Source organism: Lagenorhynchus albirostris, chromosome 1, assembly GCF_949774975.1.
Source record: "Lagenorhynchus albirostris chromosome 1, mLagAlb1.1, whole genome shotgun sequence".
Classification (NCBI taxonomy): Eukaryota; Metazoa; Chordata; class Mammalia; order Artiodactyla; family Delphinidae; genus Lagenorhynchus; species Lagenorhynchus albirostris.
Window position 1 is genome coordinate 531,102 of NC_083095.1, and position 17,587 is coordinate 548,688.

The 17,587-nt window shown below is 68.8% G+C and overlaps 1 protein-coding gene across 8 annotated transcripts in view; it reads right to left on the reverse strand.

Moving 5' to 3' along the window:
• Window positions 1-17,587, reverse strand: part of MTA1 (metastasis associated 1) — a 37,655-nt gene that overhangs the window by 2,138 nt on the left and 17,930 nt on the right. For 3 of the 8 annotated variants that reach the window (XM_060144349.1, XM_060144621.1, XM_060144111.1), the window contains 16 exons: window positions 17,091-17,184; window positions 13,905-13,955; window positions 13,381-13,507; window positions 12,799-12,862; window positions 10,339-10,456; window positions 7,242-7,344; window positions 6,368-6,467; window positions 5,535-5,723; window positions 4,144-4,218; window positions 3,952-4,010; window positions 3,446-3,561; window positions 3,054-3,205; window positions 2,770-2,959; window positions 2,586-2,675; window positions 1,540-1,692; window positions 1,374-1,409 (listed from right to left, as the gene is read on the reverse strand). In XM_060144349.1, coding sequence (XP_060000332.1) covers window positions 1,374-1,409; window positions 1,540-1,692; window positions 2,586-2,675; window positions 2,770-2,959; window positions 3,054-3,205; window positions 3,446-3,561; window positions 3,952-4,010; window positions 4,144-4,218; window positions 5,535-5,723; window positions 6,368-6,467; window positions 7,242-7,344; window positions 10,339-10,456; window positions 12,799-12,862; window positions 13,381-13,507; window positions 13,905-13,955; window positions 17,091-17,184 — 1,717 coding nt within the window. Of the gene's footprint in view, window positions 1-1,373; window positions 1,410-1,539; window positions 1,693-2,585; window positions 2,676-2,769; window positions 2,960-3,053; window positions 3,206-3,445; window positions 3,562-3,951; window positions 4,011-4,143; window positions 4,219-5,534; window positions 5,724-6,367; window positions 6,468-7,241; window positions 7,345-10,338; window positions 10,457-12,798; window positions 12,863-13,380; window positions 13,508-13,904; window positions 13,956-17,090; window positions 17,185-17,587 lie in introns of those variants that run through there. The other 5 variants (XM_060144529.1, XM_060144437.1, XM_060144253.1 and 2 more) reach the window with 3 other exon arrangements.

The following is a 17,587-nucleotide window of genomic DNA, read 5'->3' on the forward strand; positions in this document are numbered from 1 at the left end:
GCGACAGCCTCCCCGCCCGAAGGCTATGGGGGGGAGAAGGGAGATCAGCAGGCTAGCGCCCCGCCCTCAGAGCCCCACCGCAGGGTCGTGGGTGAGGCAGCCAGGGCGGGGGGGGCGGGGCCTGGTGCAGGCGAGAGCCTGTGTCCAGATGGGGTGAGATGGCAGGACCCGGCACCAGTACCCCCGCTGACCCTCAGGGTGTGCCCGCTGGGGCTCTCAGACACAGCGGAGAGAGGGAGCGCACAGGGGACAGGGCTGGGCCAGTGGCCGCTGGCCGCTGCTACCTCCCGGGTCCCCACGTCCGGCCCACCTCCCACAGATCCCAGGACAGCCAAGCCTCGGCCAGACCCCTGGGGCCAGTAGTCCTCCAGTCCTGAGCTTGGGGAGGGCTCTGGACGTGTCCATGCTTGCTGCCCCATGGAGCTGGGGTACCCACACCCGACCTGACCTTGCCGTCACGAGAGGCTGGCAGAAGGGGCTCCGAGTGCACTTGCCACGTTCTTCCCTTCAGCTGCTTCCCTGTTCACCCCCCCCCCCACACACACACACACACGGGTCCGGCCGCAGGCAAATCCCCGGGGGGCCCTGGGACAGCCAGGTCTGACACATCCCACACTGCCACAGTGGCTACACCCTCCTAGAGCAGCCCCAGCCCACGAACACCCCACCGCCAGCTGAGGGGGCAGAAGCCGGGCCCTGGGCAGGTGAGAGGAGCCACATTCCAGAGGCGCCGACAGCAGGAGGGTCCCACAGAGGGCTGCCCTAGCGCACACCCCACGAGCATCCCATCCCGCTCAGGAGAGGGCACTACTGCTGCCTCAGCTCTGGGATCCTCAGCCCTGGGCGCGCCTCCATGCGGGGCCCTGACCTGAGCGTCCACCCGGGCCTCGCCGACCCCCACCCAGCCATGCCAGCCACACCACAGCTCTGTCCCACCTGCCCCCCCGAGGAGACCAGGGTCCCAAAGCCCCCCACTGGGGCAGGGGCGCAGGCAGGGTTGCAAGCACAGCGCAGGCGGCCACGCAAGCTGAGGCTGGCGGCATGCGGACAGTCGCAGCACGACAGCAGACAGTACAGGCGGGCGGCGGGGGCACCAGGGCCGCCGGAGCGAGGACAGTCCACTGACCGGCGCTGGGCCCGGAAGGAGGGGTGGCCCGCGAGCCGGAGGCCCCGGGGCAGGAGGCAGCGTTGGGCGAGCTGGGGGCCCGAGGGGCAGCGCTCCGGTCTTTGCCGAGCGACAGGTGAATCGGGAGGAGCCGGGGCAGCAGGGTGCGGCCCAGCCCGCGTGGACTGCCCTTGGACGTGCCCTGAGCCGTCCGCCGCGCACGCGTGAGCACAGCACACACAGGCACGCGCGGAGGGCCGGGCCTTACCCCTACTGGGCATCAAGAGGCGCTTCTTCACGTTGCCTGGCAGCGCCCGGCGGCAGGAGAGAGGAGAGAACACACGGTCAGCGGGTGCGGGCGTGGCGGGGGCCAGGGTCGGGTGCCCCGGGGCCACAGGCCGTGCTGGCCAAGCCCAAGGCCCCGCCGGACTCACCGTCCACCCCGTTGTGCTGCTCGTAGCTCCTCTTGCCCAGGATGGTAGGGGAGCCGTTGTTGATGACGGGGGCCGACTTGGCCGGGGTCAGGCCACCGAGCACGCCGGACACGCTCTTCACGGGGTCGGGCTTCGGGGGGCGGGGGTGGGTCTCTGCAGAGGCAACGCGGGCAGGTGGGCGCACTGCGGGCCCTCGGCAGCAGCCCTGCCGCCCGACTGTGGGCCGCCAGAGCCCAGGCCCATGGCGACCAGGGCCCGGGAGGGCACCGCAGGCCAGCACCCCCGGGCATCCTGCGAGCGGGGACAGCTGCTGGGGCCGGGCTCCTTGGCTCCTCAGCCCTGGCCAAAGGGCCGCAACACCGGGGACCACCGGCAGCTTACAGGCTCCAGATACCCATAAACAAGCAGGTCCACTCAGCGGCCACCGGAGCTGACGACACAGGGCTGGCCGCTAGACAGACGATGAGTTTTAACGGCCCAGCTGGCTGGCCGAGGACGAGCCCACGAGCGCCGGCCTGGAAGGCACGGGCTCACACCTGCCAAGGTCCCACAGCCCTGGGGGGCTCGCAGGGAACAGAGACCACCTCCTCCCATGGGTCGGGTCGGGGTGAGGCCAGCCCCGGGACCGAGACTCCACAGCAAGTGCTGCCGGGAGCTCCCGGCTCTGGAATGTCCCTCACGAAGGGGAAGCCCCGCCCTCGTCCAAGCCCAGCCAAGGCCAGCCGAGCCCAGCCGAGCCAAGGGCCCAGGAACAAGCCGGGCGGGGCGGGGCGGCAAAGCCGGCCGAAGGGCTCAGGGTCCCCAGGCCATGAGGCCCCTCCCTGCAGGCTGCTGCCTAGGTGTGCACGTCTCCCACCCAGCCGTGACCCTGCCCTGGGGCGTGGGGCGCGGAGAAGCCCCCGCGGGAGATCCAGGCTCAGAGGCACCACAAGAGCCAGTGCCCCCGACCCAGATCCCGGGGGACTGCAGGGGCGAGGGGAGCAGGGTGGGGAGAGGCTGGGACCCCCTGGGGGGGCCAGGGCTGCGCTGGAGGAGAGCAGGCTCACCAAGGTGCCGCAGGACGGCCTCCAGGGGCTTCCTCGCGGCCTGCTTCAGCACCAGCGGGCTCTGAGAGGCTCCGGGCAGCCGTGCCGTGCCTGTGGGGTGCGAGGCCCGGGTAAGAGCTCCCGCGGGGGCTGCACACCCCGTCCCCACCAACCCCGCCAGCGCCCCTCCCGCAGGGACACTCACACTCAGCCTTGATGGCCGCACTGTTGATGGGCATGTAGGGGTGCCGGGCGGCATGCCACGGGCGCAGGATCTCACGGCACAGGCGCCGGGCGATCCGCGTGAGCTTGGTGGTGTGCAGGTAGAAGGCCTGTCTCGTCTTCATGGCAAACTTGGGGCTCCCGCTGCTCCGGGCTGGGATGCCGTGGGGGCTCTGCGGAAGGGGGCGAGCCGCCCCAACACAGCGCCATGACCGCGGGCCGGACCGCGGGGCGTGCGCTGGGGCAGGGTGGGGGGGACCGACTTACCATGTTACTGCGGTTGGGTCCTGGCCTCTCTCCATCTAACCGGGTTGGCATTTTCAAGCCACCATATTTCTTCCAATATGTCCAACAAGATGCGCAGAGGCGACACTGCATGTTAGGGGGACCCCAAGAATACCACTGGTAAGACTGGGTGGCTACGGACAACAAAGTTGGAAATAGACGGATTCTTAAGCAGAACCAGTGACGGCAGAGAGCATCACACCGCTGTCGCCCGCCCGCGCCCGCCACCCACCCGTGGGCCCGGGCACCCGGTACTCCCCCAGAGGGCTTCCCCGGCAGGGCGTGGCCACCGCCCCCAGGCTGGGCCCCGGGGCAGTGCAGGGGCGCCCAGGGCTGTGGGCTAGGGGCACCCAGATGCCGGGCGGGGCACTTACTGTAACAGCTCTCGCAGGCCCGGCCGGCCCCAGGGCTCTGGCCTGGCGCCCCGGCACCGTTCACCACGCCTGCCTTCACGTTATTGACGCTGATCTGGTTCGGGTTTGGCTTGTTACTTGGGTAAGGAGGGAGAGAGGGAAGACGTCACGGGACCACCAAGCCCTGGGCGCGCGGCTCTGGGGCCCGGCAGCCCCAGTCCAGACCTGCTTGGCCACAGGGCAGACGCTGACCCCTGCCTGAGGGTGTGTGATCTTTCTCCCCTCGAGTTCTAGAAGCAGCTCCCACCTTGTCGACACCCCAGCTCCATCTGCCTGCGCTTAGCCCAGCTCAGAGTTGAACCCCAGGCCGGGTGGGGTCCCGTCCTGATGCCCTGTGCTGTCCCCACCTCTGCCCCCGGGCCACCACGGGCTTCGATGACAGGCCCCCGACTCTCTCTAGGACTCAGCCAGGACGGCACCACGGGGCCACGTGGGACGCGGGACGGCGCCGTGAGGGGCGTACTTACTAGTTGGGGATATAAACTTGCTTTAACTTGCTCTCCGCTTCCGCTGCTTTCAAGCGTTTCTTCAAACACAGAACAAAGGGTCAGGGCGGCCAGCAGGTGGGTCTGGAGAGGGGATCCCCCAGTCCCCACGCTGCCCCCTCACCCTAAAGTTCCCACAGGACCCCTCGGCCCCCGCCCAGGCCGGGCCCTCACCTGCTGCACGTATCTGTCGGTGGTCTTCCACATGTAGTAGTACTCGATGATGCTGGTGAGCGACTTCCAGGGGAGCTGGGGGGAGAGGGGCACGTCAGGGGGCGGGCGGGGGCATGGCGGGGCCGCTAACCCCACCCAGGAGGGGGCAAGCCTCCCCCCAGCCCGCGTCAGGGCCCCTCTCAGGCCTTGCCCTCTCTCTCTCCCTCTCAGGCACACTCCATTCAACACAAGAGCTTCCTCCCCGGTTTCGGCACCTCTGCCCTGCTCGGTCGGCGGTGGGTGCCCCCTCCCGTCGCGCAAGGCGCTGGACGCCCAGACACCAGCCCCACCCACGACCGTGGGCTGCAACGCTTCCCCTGTATGTCCTCGCGGTCACTCTGCTCCCGGGTCCCAGCTCCCCCGCTGTGCGGGCGCCACCTCTGGGCTTCACAGGCTGCCTGTGAGTCCAGTGTGGCCGTCAGAGTCTTGCCGCTGCCATCCCGCCCCCTGCGTCTCCACGCCACCTCCGGGCCAGTCTCAGGCGAGTCCCGCGGCGCGGATTCTCCCACGACGTCCTCCCGGGCGTGTCGACAATTCAGACTCTGTGCGCACCGGGGCCCAGGACGTGCGGGAGGCGTGGCGAGCTGAGTGCTTTATGTCCCGCCCGCCTCCTCGCTGCGCTTGTTCCCGTGTGAGGAGGCCTTGCTGCCCTGCTTAGGTGTTCAGTACGTTCCGTGCATCTGCCTCGCACAGGGGGCCGGCTGTCTGGGCTCAGCCTGTGTCCACGGCACCAGGGGCTGCGCGGGTCCCTCTGATGGCCTCTGGGGACCGACATGCTTCTCCACCCTCAGTAGCGCCGCCTGCCTTCTGACGTGGGTGCTGTGGCATCAGCCTCGTCCGTTACTGCAGAGGTGCTGCTCAGAGTCAGATGTTGGCGAGGCCGCTGCATCCCGGCCCCTCCTAGGCGCTCGCGGTCAGGCCGGCCCGGCCGCCCCTGCCGCCCTCTCTGCACAGGCGCGCTCTTCTGAGTGACCACCAGTTGGCCACCTTTCAGATGAGTTCAAGTGTATTTCAGGGGCTGTAAGGGCAGGAGGGGCCCCTGAGGGCACAGGCCCTGCCGGTGCTGGAATCCCCACAGGCTCACTGGTGGACACTTGCAAGGGACACAAAGCAAGGACGTACACGGAGACGCTCGGCCACTTAAGAACAACCAACACAGCCAAACGAACCAAGTCAAACAAGGCCTGGCGAGGACCCCGGCGACACCAGCGTGGACCTCGCCTTGGTGGCTCAGCCCAGGCCCCAGCAGGCGGCCTTGGGCGTTTCCTCCGGAGCCACTAACAGACAAGGGGACGGAAAAACGGCGGCCCGGCGGGCACAGCAGGGCCCTGAACCTGCGCCCCGGTACTCACGAAGTCTTGCTGAATGTCAGTGAAATCCTTCCCGTACTTCTCCAGGGCCTCCTCGAACAGGCTGGCCTCCGAGGCCGACCACTCTTCCATCTCGTCCCTGCAGAGGACGGGCCCGCCCTGCGGCACCAGGGCCGAGATGGCCTTGGCGACATCGTACACACTCCTGTGCAGCGTGTCCATGGCGTGGAACTGCAGCAGGAGAGGCGGGGTCGCCTGGGCCCCAGAGCTGGGGCGACCCCACCCCGCCCGGCCCCAGGCAGGAGGCACACCCGGGCCGTGTGGGAGGCCACAGGACCCAGGGGCTGGCCCTCCCTGCCACCTGGGAGGGGATACGGACAGTGTCGGGGGGGCAGCCGGGGGCCTCTGGGGAGAGCACAGGGACAGGCCAAGCTGCTCGGAGCAGAAGAGGGGAGCAGGTGTGCTCCCAGGCCCACTTCGGCAAGGGCGGGACTCCAGGAGGGGGGGGCTCAGCCGGCAGACAGTGGGTGACTGACCCCAGGGCCAAAGTGCCCTGGGCAGGAGGGGCCGGCCTAGGGCACGAGCCGTCCTCTGGGAGATGCCGCTGCCTCTGAGGTGGCAAGTGTGGAAAGAGAAGGGCGGGCTGAGGACGTGCGGCCCGCAGACCAGCAAGGGCCCAGTACGGCCTGACCACGTGCCGGCCGGCAGCCTCTCACCAGCATGAGACAGGGTCACCACACAGGGGCAGTGAGAGCCCTGCGCTGTGCCCCCCAGGGAGGGCTGTGCCCCCCAGGGAGGGCTGTGCCACCCGGGCAGCGGCTGCTGATCTGAGCAGACGCACAGGGCCGCGGCTGCCCGGTGGCCCTCTCACTTACCAGGGTGATGTCCCGAGAGGCGGCCGCGGCGCTCATGTGCAGGCTGGGCTGTCGGACAGAGCTGCTGCAGTCCAGGGCGCGTGCAAAGGTGCCCACGGAGCTGGGGAGGAGGAGAGACGCTGACCACTGGAGCGGACAAGCAGGAGGAGCGGCCGGACCAAGCCAGACACGCAGAGGCGTCCAGACTCGGCTGTCTCGGGAAGGAACACTGTGGTCTGGAGCGCGGGGACGTCGTTTCTGAGACCTTGCAGACCTCTTCTTACAAAAGAGAGCCTTCAGGTCCTGAGGCTCAGGACCCCATTCCTACACTGTTTCCGACGGCACCCGGCCCAGGCGCCTTCTGGGCGTGTGGCCCCCGTGTGCTCGCAGGAGCTCCCCTCCTGCTGTCCCAGCCCAGGGACCCCTGGGGGGCCGGCCTGGGCAAAAGCTGCTCCTCGGAGGGCTGCCCCTTTGTGCCCAGGAGGCCCTGCGCCTCCAGGCCACATGTGCCCAGTCCCGGAGCCAGACGAGCAAGCCCTACCGTCCGGGGAAAGAGCCCCCATCTGCGGCCGGCTTACGTGGCCTCGGCTGGCGGGCGGCCCCTGAGGTCCACAGGTCGGGCTGCCTCCTGGACCCAGGGACCCAGCAGCCCCCCAGAGCCGGCTCCACCTTCAGGGAAGGGCCAGGCCCCACCCTGCAGGCCTCCCTAGGAGCCACGAGGGGGTCTCAACAGAGCAGGGCCCCGGACCCTCTAACCTCCCAGGCCCTTCACTGGGGGACGCCCTGTAGGACAGGCACCCAACGCCCACCGCAGGGGCGGGGCAGTGGCTCAGGCCCCGTGCCGGCTTGCGCCCGGGGGTCAGGCAGGGCATGGCCACCCCAGCCCAGCACTCACCGGGCCACCACCAGGAACTGGTCGATCTGCTTGTCCACCAGCGGGTTGTGAACCTCCCACACCTTGGTCTCCAGCTTGGCCTGGTCTCGGCCGTCCTCCTCGCCTAGGAGGACGAAACACTGTGCGGTGAGAACACCGAGGCCGTGAGAAGACCCCCGCAGCTCCGCTTGGAGCCCAGGGTTGGACGAGGTACCAGGCCGCTGAGGTGGGGAGCGGGCTGGGAGGGCGAGTGAGCCCAGGGACGAGGCGACGGCGCGCGTGCACACACACACGCGAGCAGGCACGTGCACGCACGGGGCGGTCGGGCCCAGAGCACCAGGGCGCGCTCAACACACGACGGCCTTCACCTCTGGAAACAGTGGGCGCCTGGGGCTGGCAGCCCGCGGCCCCCATGGAAGAGCTTGAAGAGGTGCCGTCGGGAGGGCCCAGGGAGCACAGCCAGCTAGACAGAGGGGCGCAGCGGCTCGGACCTGACCAATCAACTCTTTCCTCTGAGGCTCTGCGGGGTGGGGTGCGGCTGCGCCCAGCCCCCAGCGGCAGCCCTGCCACAACGAGGACACTGATGTCAACTCAGTGCGGACCCATGCCTGCCACCCAAGGGCGCCCTCGGCGTCAAAAGCCTCCGTCTTGGGGCCTCTTCCCTCTGCAGGCGGGAGCCCCACTCCTCACCCTGTATGCGGTGGGCATGGGGCTCAGGGCCCAGCCAGGAGGGTTTCTCTCCTGGGCAGCTGCCCATGCCAAGCGCCACCTGCCACGTGCTCCAGGCTGCAAGGGGCAGACGAGGCCAGCACGAGGGTCCAGAGAACGCCCGCCCCGAGGTCACAACCCCGCTCAGCTCAGGCGCTCCGCCTGCACGTCTGCAGACCCTCTCAGCCTCTGTCGCTCTCTGTGGCGACCAACTTCCAGACCCAGGGCAGGACCCCTCACGGCACTCAGCAAGCCCGCGGGAGCCCTGTGCGAGCGCGGTCATGCAGGGCCGGGCACGGCTGGAAGTCACCAAGGAAATACGTGCTCCCTCGCCCTGGGGAAGGTCAGGCCCTGCTAGGCCCCAGGGGACGGCGCCGGGCCAGAGGCTCACAGGAGAGAAGCCCTGCACTGCAGACCGACCCGGGGGTGGGAACGAAGAGATCTGAGGGGTCGGGGTCCTGGGGGCTGCATCTGTAGGACGAACACAGGTGGGATTTTCCCGGTGTCGTGGGTAGGCTCCTTCCTGGTGGTGACTCGGCACGGAGAGCCCTCCCCAGGGACAGTGGGTACCAAGGAAGGCAGTGCCCCCACTCCTGGATCCAAGGTCTGCAGGCCGCGACCAGCCCCCAGCGACTGCCGGGCAACTGAGCCCAGAGCCACGGGCACAGCCAGCTGGTGCACCTGCAGACGCCTCACGCGCCCAAGGCAGGGGCACAGCTTCACCCGCTGGGAAGGGCCCAGGCTCCAGGAGGAGAACAGGGAACTGAGGCCTAGGCCGACCCCACCTCGCCCCAGCAGCCCAGGGGTCGGGAGGAGGAAGGGCTGTAGGGATGCCGCCCCTGGCCCTGGGGCTGCAGGCAGGGCTTCCCCGGGGCACCCTGAGACCAGAGACGCGTCCTCCCGCCAAGCACCCAGGGCTGGCCAGAAAGCAAGGTCCTCGGACGTTCCAGCCACTCAGTGTTCTCCTGTGGCCGCCGCTGTTTCCCACTGGATGTGGCCCTTTATCCTCAGCCGGGCTGGCTGAGATGGTGTAGACCAGCAGGCCCCACGGGGCCACTGGAGGATGCCCATCCCTGGAGCGGGGCCCGGGTGCCAGGCGCACCCCCCAGCAGGAGGACGGGCTGCACCAGGAGACCAGCTGGGCCAGCGCATCTGACTCTGCGCAAGTGCGGGGGCCCCCACAAGTGACGCGAGTGGCCCCAGGGCAGGACCACAGGGCAGAGCGCCAGGGCTGGTGGGAAGGGCAGCCTCACCCCACCTGGGACGGAGCCGGACACCCACGAACAGAGGGAACCGCCCCCACCAAGTGCTTCCCGTTAGCCCTCCTCCTCACATCCGACCGGCGGCAGGAACCCCCATAAGACAGAGACAGAGACCAAGACCAACCAACGGGGGAGGCAAGTGTGTGTGTGTATGTGTGTGTAAGATGCACACGCGTGGGAGGTGTGGCGCGCGTGTGCGCTCGTGCGCGTGTGTGCAGCAGGAAACACGCACACAGGCCGAGAGCGGATGTTTAGGTCAAGCGGACCAGCTTCTGGGGATCAGGAGTTGCGTCCCCGAAAGGAGCAGCAGCCACGGAAAGGAGGGACGTCTGGCATTTCTACAGCACAGGGGAAACTGAGGCACAGACCACAGGGGAGCCAAGCCCAACCCGCAGCCCCACAGGTGCTGGGGATGCTCGCCAGGAGGACACCGCGCTCCTGAGGGACACCTGGGCGCCACGCGGGGATGACCCTGCACACAGGGGACCACTCCGCAGGAGCACAGGCTCCGAAGAGAGCGCCATCCCGGGCAAGCAAGTGCGCAGGTCAGCCGTCGGGCCTGCCGCACAGCAACTACGCGGCCGCGCAGGAAGGAAGCGGGGGAGGGGAGGTGGCGGGTACCACGAGGCCCGGACCCCGCCGCGCTCCCGGTCAACCTGAGCTGCCTGAATGTGGCCACCACCCAAGTGACCCGGGCTCAACCACATGGCCCCAGAAGGAAGCCCGCCAAACGGCGCCCCAAGCCAGACAGCACCGGCCTTGCTCGTCACCGCGGGTCCACGTTCCTGCCTGGGCAGCTTGGTCGGGGACAGAACGGGCTGAGAAGCTGGGAGTCAAGCCCGCCCACGACCCCCGGGCTGCTGAGGACTGAAGGGCAGGGGAGCTGCCACCGCGTCCCCGTGTACTTCAGCCTCGCGGACGGCACCACCCGCCAGAAGTCAGTGAAACAGGCAGATCCATTCAAACGAGTTTTTGGGAGAGAAAAAGGGCTTCGAAAAGGTTATGAAAACAACTGACGAAAGGAAACAAAATCTGCAGGTGCCAGAGAGGGTCCGACGACCCCTCCTGCTGGGGGTCCTGGGGCTTGCCGCCCCATCCCAACACCCAGAGGCCCCCGCCCTCCCCGCCAGCCCCCCGGCCCACCCTACCTTCTTTCAGCAGGTCGGTGATGTCCGCCTGGTACCGGTTCCCGACACGGATCTCCCCCTTGTCAGCCAGGAGGGTCTTCTGCTGGGGGTCATAGACGAGAGAGTAGAAGAAGAAGTCCTGGAAAACAGCACACGGGGCGGCGTCAATACACAGCACCCTCGGCCACGCTCGTGGGAGGTCAGCAGACGGGAGGGGCGACCGTCGGGGAGACACAGAGAGCTGACGGGTCAGCAGGCTTGAGAGCGCAGGGGAGGCAGCTGTGGCGCCAGTTCCCCACACTGCCACGTGCCCACCACAGCAACAGTTTGAAAACTGAGTTTATGAGAGCATTTCACAGCAACAAAAATCCGAAGGCATCTGGGAACGAAGCTGACAGATTCTGGGCACGTCCTTTGAGAAGATAGTGCCGTTTTCGTGCAGTTGTCACAGGAGATGTACACAAAGGGGGTTACGTTACAGAGTGTTCTGGACCCGGTGCCCAGAGCTGTCGCGGAGCAGCAGCCTGCGGCCCTCGGCCCCGGAGCCTGCCTTCGCCCCACACGCCTGCGCCCGGGCTGTCCCGGCTGGAACTTCTGGCCCTTCGCTGCCCGGCACTCCACGTGCCGAAGCTGCCTCTCAGAAGCTGCGTTTAGCTGGCTTGGGCTGCTCTGCAGAAACCAGCCTGCCGACCCTGGGCTTCCCCGGGGGTCTCCCCGTGTACACCGAGGGCCGCGGCACCCCGTGCCAGGACTGCTACCTGGCCCCGTGTCCCCGCGCCGCCTTTCTTAGTCCCTTGTGCTTGCTTCTCGCGGCCTCTGCTCCCCGGCGGCGGCCAGCTCCTGCGTCGGCGCCAAGGGCTCCTCTGGGTGCGGGTCCGTGCAGGCTGCGGCTGCACCCGCAGCCGAGGACCGACTCCCTGAGGCCCGAGCAGGATGGCGGGCCTGGGCGCAGTCAGTCGATTCTTGCCCGGGGCCGCCCAGGCCGGGAGGGGAGGCCGTCCCAGTGGGCTGCCTGCCGTCTCAGGCTAAGAGCCACCCACCCGTAGACAGGTGAGCGAGAGCAGCAGAAACCACGAGGCGTGCGCCCGGGACACACACAGGTCCCCGAACAGGGCCCACGCGCTCGCCACTGCCGGACACCAAGTGGTTCACAGCCGCCGTTTTGCTCACGGCCGTCCCTCCGCATCACCACCTCTGTGTGGCTGTCACTCAGGGGTCTTTCTAAACTGCAGACAACAGCCCCCAGTGGACGCACGCCTGGGGGCCACGGCCCCTGCTCTGTCCCGTGGGCAGGCACGCGGTGGCTCCCTGGAGCCCGGGCTGCCCTGGGGGCTCTTCAGCGCCGACTCCAGGCAGCGTCCTCCTGGTGGTGCTCCAACGCCTGATGGAGTCAGGCCTCGGTGAGGCCACGGCACCGGGCTTGCCCTCCCTCGCTGGACTGCTGTCGCCATGGTCCACGGTCCGACCCCCCGTCCACCTTGCCCCTCTGGGCCCCCAGGAAGAGCCGGGCCCTGCCTCGGGGAGAGGGAACTGTGGCTGAGAACAAGCGTCGCCCACACACGATGACACTCCTGCTAGGAGCTGCAGGGTGGCCGCACGCAGGTCCCAGGGGAGCCCGCAGTGCGTGGGGACACGCAGGGAGGGGACCCCGGACCCACAACCACTCCTCGCCTGGCCCCAGGAGCTCCCTTACACTGCGACCTGCCCCACTAGGTAACACCCGTGCCCGCGCCGCTCCTGACCCCGCTGGCCTGCCATCGTCCCCAAACACGCTTCTCGCTGCTCCCAGGACTCACGCGTGCACCCTCTGGGGACGTTTTCGGTCGTTCCGCCTCGGGGGAGGGGCGCTGGGCGGGCAGCACGCACCCGCCCTGGGTGGGCAGCACGCACCCGCCCTGGGTGTCACCGCGGGCTCAGGGCGAGCAGCTCGGGGGTCACAGCAAGGCCCAGGCACCGGCCGCCGTGGCTCCCCTCCCACCCTGGTCTGGGATGAGGAGGTCGGTGCCCTGGCCCCAGACCCTGGCAGCACTACGGTTTCGGTTTCCTAAGCTCAGAAACCCTCTGGCTGCCTGGCCAACACAGTCGTGGGTCAACCCAGCAAAGACTGGAGACGGTGGCCTGGACTGCAGCAGGGCCACACGCCCGCTGGGGAAGCCTGACGGCGACCACGGCGGCCAGCACGGGTCCCATCGTCCCCTCCAGGACGAGTCGTGCCCCTCCTGGGGGGCGGGGGGTGGTGGGGAGAGCAGACCCCCGGGAGCCGTCACGCCCACTTTGGGCCCTCACTCTGGAGGTGCGAGGAGTGGGGACTGCACGGGACACCGGGAAGGGCCGTGACGGCGCCTGGCCTCAGGGCGCCACGGGCAGGGAAGGGCCTGAGCCCAGCGTGAGGTGGGAGCAGCAACGCCCACCCAGACCAGACCAGCGGAGCCAGGATCCGCCTCTGCCCCCCCCCAGCCCCAGCCCACGGCCGGGCCTCACCTCCCGCTCCAGGTAGGACTTGAGGGACTCAGTCTCGTTGAGCAAAGTGACGCTGCACTTCCCTCTGCAAGATAAGGGCATGTGTCAGGGGAGCTGGGCAGACTCCCTCGGGCCCGCCCCCGGCCCCCGGGCACCTGACGTGGGTGGCGGGACTCCCTCGGGCCCGCCCCCGGCCCCCGGGCACCTGACGTGGGTGGCGGGACTCCCTCGGGCCCGCCCCCGGCCCCCGGGCACCTGACGTGGGTGGCGGGACTCCCTCGGGCCAGCCCCCGGCCCCCGGGCACCTGACGTGGGTGGCGGGACTCCCTCGGGCCCGCCCCCGGCCCCCGGGCACCTGACGTGGGTGGCGGGACTCCCTCGGGCCAGCCCCCGGCCCCCGGGCACCTGACGTGGGTGGCGGGACTCCCTCGGGCCCGCCCCCGGCCCCCGGGCACCTGACGTGGGTGGCGGGACTCCCTCGGGCCAGCCCCCGGCCCCCGGGCACCTGACGTGGGTGGCGGGACTCCCTCGGGCCCGCCCCCGGCCCCCGGGCACCTGACGTGGGTGGCGGGACTCCCTCGGCCGCCCCCGGCCCCCGGGCACCTGATGTGGGTGGCGGGCAGTGACTCCAGCTGTCTGGAGAGGAAGAGCTCCCGATGCCTCAGCTGGTGCCTGAGCTTCTCGGGCAGGTCTGCCATTTCTGGGTTCTCCACTTCCTCCTCTGTTTCACCTGAAGGACACAGAGCTCCTGTGAGCTGGTCCCAGAGACACACGCTCAGGCGGCTGGACAAAGGCCCATCCGCTGGCTGCACAGGCCCCTCCCCACGCTGGACCCGGGGCAGGTGGCAGTGTAGGTCCCCGCAGCGCACCCCAGAAGCCCCGGGCATCTGAGCAGGAAGGAGGACAATGTCCTGTGCTGGCCTGGGAAGCAGCACGTCAGAGAAAGACGGGAAAGCGAGACAGCAGCTGCTGCACGTCCAGGACAGGGGGGCAGGACCCACCATGCCCCGCAGCCCTCCCTGCGCCAGGAACCCCTCAGGCCTGCCTCGCAGCAGGGCACACAGGCGCGGGCACACGGGCAGCCCGGCGCACAGACCTCAGGACCCTCCCGCAGGGGCGGCTCTTACCTTCCTCGCCGTTGTCGGCCCCCGATCCGGTTTTATAGCAGACCGACAGGGCTGTGTAACAGACAGACAGCACCCAGATGGCGGGTCAGCGACAGCGTGCCGCGCTACTCACTCCCTGCCCGGCCTGGACTGAGGGCTGCGAGGCCAGGAAGCAGGGTGGACAAGGGGGCCGCGGACCACCCAGCCAAAGACAGAGAACACCTGAGCCTCTGGACATCCCTACTAGCTGACCTCAGCTCCTGCCAATCCCACGCCCACGCTGCCCAAGACTCTCCAAGCAGAGCCCCAGACAAGCCTGGGCAGCGAGGCCCTGCTACCTGCACACAGAACACACCTGCCCCTACGAAGTCGGGAGAAGCAAGGACGGGGTGGGGGACACGGCCGAGCCACAGCGTGGGGGGGCGGGGGCGGGGGACGTGTCCCAAGGCCGGTCAGCAACGCGTGCTTCCTGCCTGCGGATGGTGATCCGGGGGGCCTCGGCCACACCTCCAGGGCTGGGCCATCGATGGGCACAGGGAAAGCCTGAAACTCGAAGCTGGCATGCGGTGGGGCTGTGGAAGGTCTCCACGATGTGGACCCCAGCACATGCAGCCCTGGGGCTGGAGTGCCCCCAAACACACACTGGCGGTCTGGGGTCGTGCACAGTGGGGTGGGGGAAGCCAGACGCATGGCGAAACCCATCCTCTGCCCCAAGACCCAAAGGTAGGGGCGTGGAGCCCAGCCCCCCCAGGCTCTGGGCCACCACAAGGCCCCTGGCCCTCTGCTGCCCTCCTGTGGTGGCTGCAAGGAGTCCTGGTGCCCCTGGGCAGGGGACACGCCCCCCGCCCCCCCAAAAAATCCCTGGTTGCAGCAGCTCAGACGGAGGTCAAAGCTAGGGGCGGGGGCGCTGGGGGAAGAGGGGCAGGGCCAGTCTGCCCGGGCCGTGGGCGATGGGAGCCTGGCCTCGGCACCTCCCTGCCCACTCCCGGGGACGTCACAAGCACCCGGAAGCCGGCCCACCACCCCCACACCTTATCCTGCTCACGCCTGTCCGGTGACGGCCCCGCTGGCCCCGCAGCATGGCTAGGGACCGGGCCGGGGGCAGCCACCCTGGCCCCTGCCCGCGACAGGCCCTTGGGCATCCATTCCGGGTCTGCAGGCACCACCCCTCCCTGTCCTGAAACTAGCTCACAGTGGCTCTGAGACCCCCAGCCCACCAGGGCTCCCTGCCATCAGCAACGGTGAGGAGGGACCCAGCAACGCACACCCCAGGGCCACGCTTAAGGCCTCAGGGGTGGCCAGGGTTTGGGCCAGGCCAACCTCCAGCCCCCGGGAGACCAGGAGAGAGCCTCCCCACAGCCCCCAGACCCCGTCCCCAGCGGACCCTCAAACGAGCGTGGGCTGTGGCGCTTGGCCTCTAGGAACCCAGGGCACATGGCCCCTGGCACAAAAGCCCCTCCCTCTGGGATCCAGGGTGCCCGGGCCCTGGGCTCAGAGCTGGGGGGCCTTCCCCACAAGGCCCAGGCAGGCTCTGGGCTCCCACCCTACGCCAGCTCAGCTCACACACCCTACTGGCTCTCCCGAGCCCCTGCAGCTGGTTCTGGGGGGTTGCAGGGAGGACCTGTCACCTGTGCCCACTGTCCCCTCGGGCAAGGCCTTGGTCTCAGGACAGCTCTGTGGGAGGGGGCCACACACCTCGAGACAGGGCCGTGGCGGAGCAGAATGTGGCCTGGAGACCCCAGCAAGGGCTCTACCGTTCCGGGGAGGCCTGTGTGGCCCCAGGGCATCTGTGCTGCACCAGGGGCTGGACGTCCTGGTAGGGGCAGGGCGGAAGCTTGTCCCTCAGGCCCCCGGGCCCAGAAGAAACTCGAGTAGCTAATCTGACCGTGCAGTGGGCTCCCCTGGGTCTCTACCCCTCCTGCCAGAAGGGCCCGCAGAGTGTCCCTACACCCATGCCCTGACGCTGGGCGAGGCCCTGGGCAGCGAGGTGGACCAGCCTCGCCCCAGCTGCAGTGAGCTCACAGATGCGCACACCTGGAGAGTCAACCCCGAGAAACGTGGTTTCTGCACAAACCACTGCGAGACGGAGCAGGCAGTACAGGCTCCTGAGAAAACAGCCGAGGCCCCGCACTGAGAGGCGGTGAGCTGGTGGGAGCGGGTGGCCTCCTCAGAGCAGCACACCCCGTGCGCGTGACACGTGTTCCCTGCAGCTTGGCTCTAAGTCCCCGGCAAGGAGCTTTCCCTGCACGCAGAAGCCCCGCCGGCACCGCAGGGCCTCTGCCCACCCTGCCAGCTCCAACACTTCTGCAGGACCCCCTCCTCCCACGGGTCTCAGGGCCTAACACCTGGCCAAGCTCCCCCTGGGGGCCTGAGAGCAGGAGAGCCTGGGCCCGTGGACACAGCGCGCCGTGTGCCGAGGGGCAGGGGCTGCAGTCGCTCTGGGCTGAGCAGCAGACACGGGGAGGAGATCCTCTGTCATCGACACCCCCAGGTCACCTACCGCCAGGGCCACCCCCAAGGCCCCCGTCAGCGTCCTGACAGCATGAACGCGAGCCCGCGTGCTGACACCTGCACAGGGCCAGCGACTGCACCGACCACTCCACTGGGCCACGCAGCTGTGCACCCCCAAGACCCCGGCTCTCTTCCTCTTTTCCTTGGCACCGGGAGGCCAGAGTGCTGGGGTGGTGGGCACAGGCTTTAGGGTGGGAGGCCGAGAGGCACTGTATCCCATCTCTGTCCCCTCTGGGCACAGCCTCAGGGTCCACCACTGGCGTGCCACAGGGACGCTGCTGACAGAGGCCAAAACCCAAAGGTGGGATCCCATCCTCCCATGAGGCCAGACAAGGCCGGCAAAGAACCGGCTGCTCCCTCAGGGTCGGCCGCACAGCCTGCGGCCACCCTGCGTGGCGCAGAGGCCTGGCCTGGACAAGAGCGCCAGCGGCCCTGCCCCTCCCCGCCACAGGCCTGGAGCCCAGGGCCCAGCACTCCCTGCGCCATCCAAGGAGTGGTCCAACCAAGGATCTGCAAAGTCCCCCAATTAAACTCCTCAGGTAGATGAGCACAGCTACACCCTAGGACAAGCACGGCCAGGGTCGCTTCTCAGAGAAGGAAGGAGGCCCCAGGGACATGCATGGACTTCAGTCTACACCCGCCCGGGGGCTGAGGTGCAGCTACAGGCGGGCTGGAGAGGGGGGCTGGGAAACTCACTGGCGTGCTTGTCGGCCAGGGCGATGAGCGTGCTGGAGATGTCCCGCCTTCGGTAGAAGCACACCACCTTGGCCTCCACGTTCCCGTTGGCCGTCTGCAACAGCAAGGCAGGGTCTAAGGCACGCATGCCCCCGCGGGCCTGCGGCTCCCCGCAGGGGTGTCCCCCAGACGGGGCCTCAGGTGTGACCAGGGACGGGCTCGCCATGCGGAGCCCATGCCCCAGGGAGGGCCCTGGAGGGCAGCGGCAACGCTGGCTGACGGAGGGGACGCACACCGGACCTAAACCGAGTCTGCACCCCCAACTCCTGTCCTATCCCGAGCCGCCTGAGGACACCAGGTGGACCCCGGCCACCAGAAAGGCCAGCTCTGCCTTGGCCTCGGGAGCTGCCCCTTCCTTTCGGGCACCAGAGGGGGTGTGATCAAGGACAACGACTGCGGGCCTCCGTCACCCGCCACGAGCAGAAACCTGGGCAGCACCCGAGAGGCGCGGCCCTGAG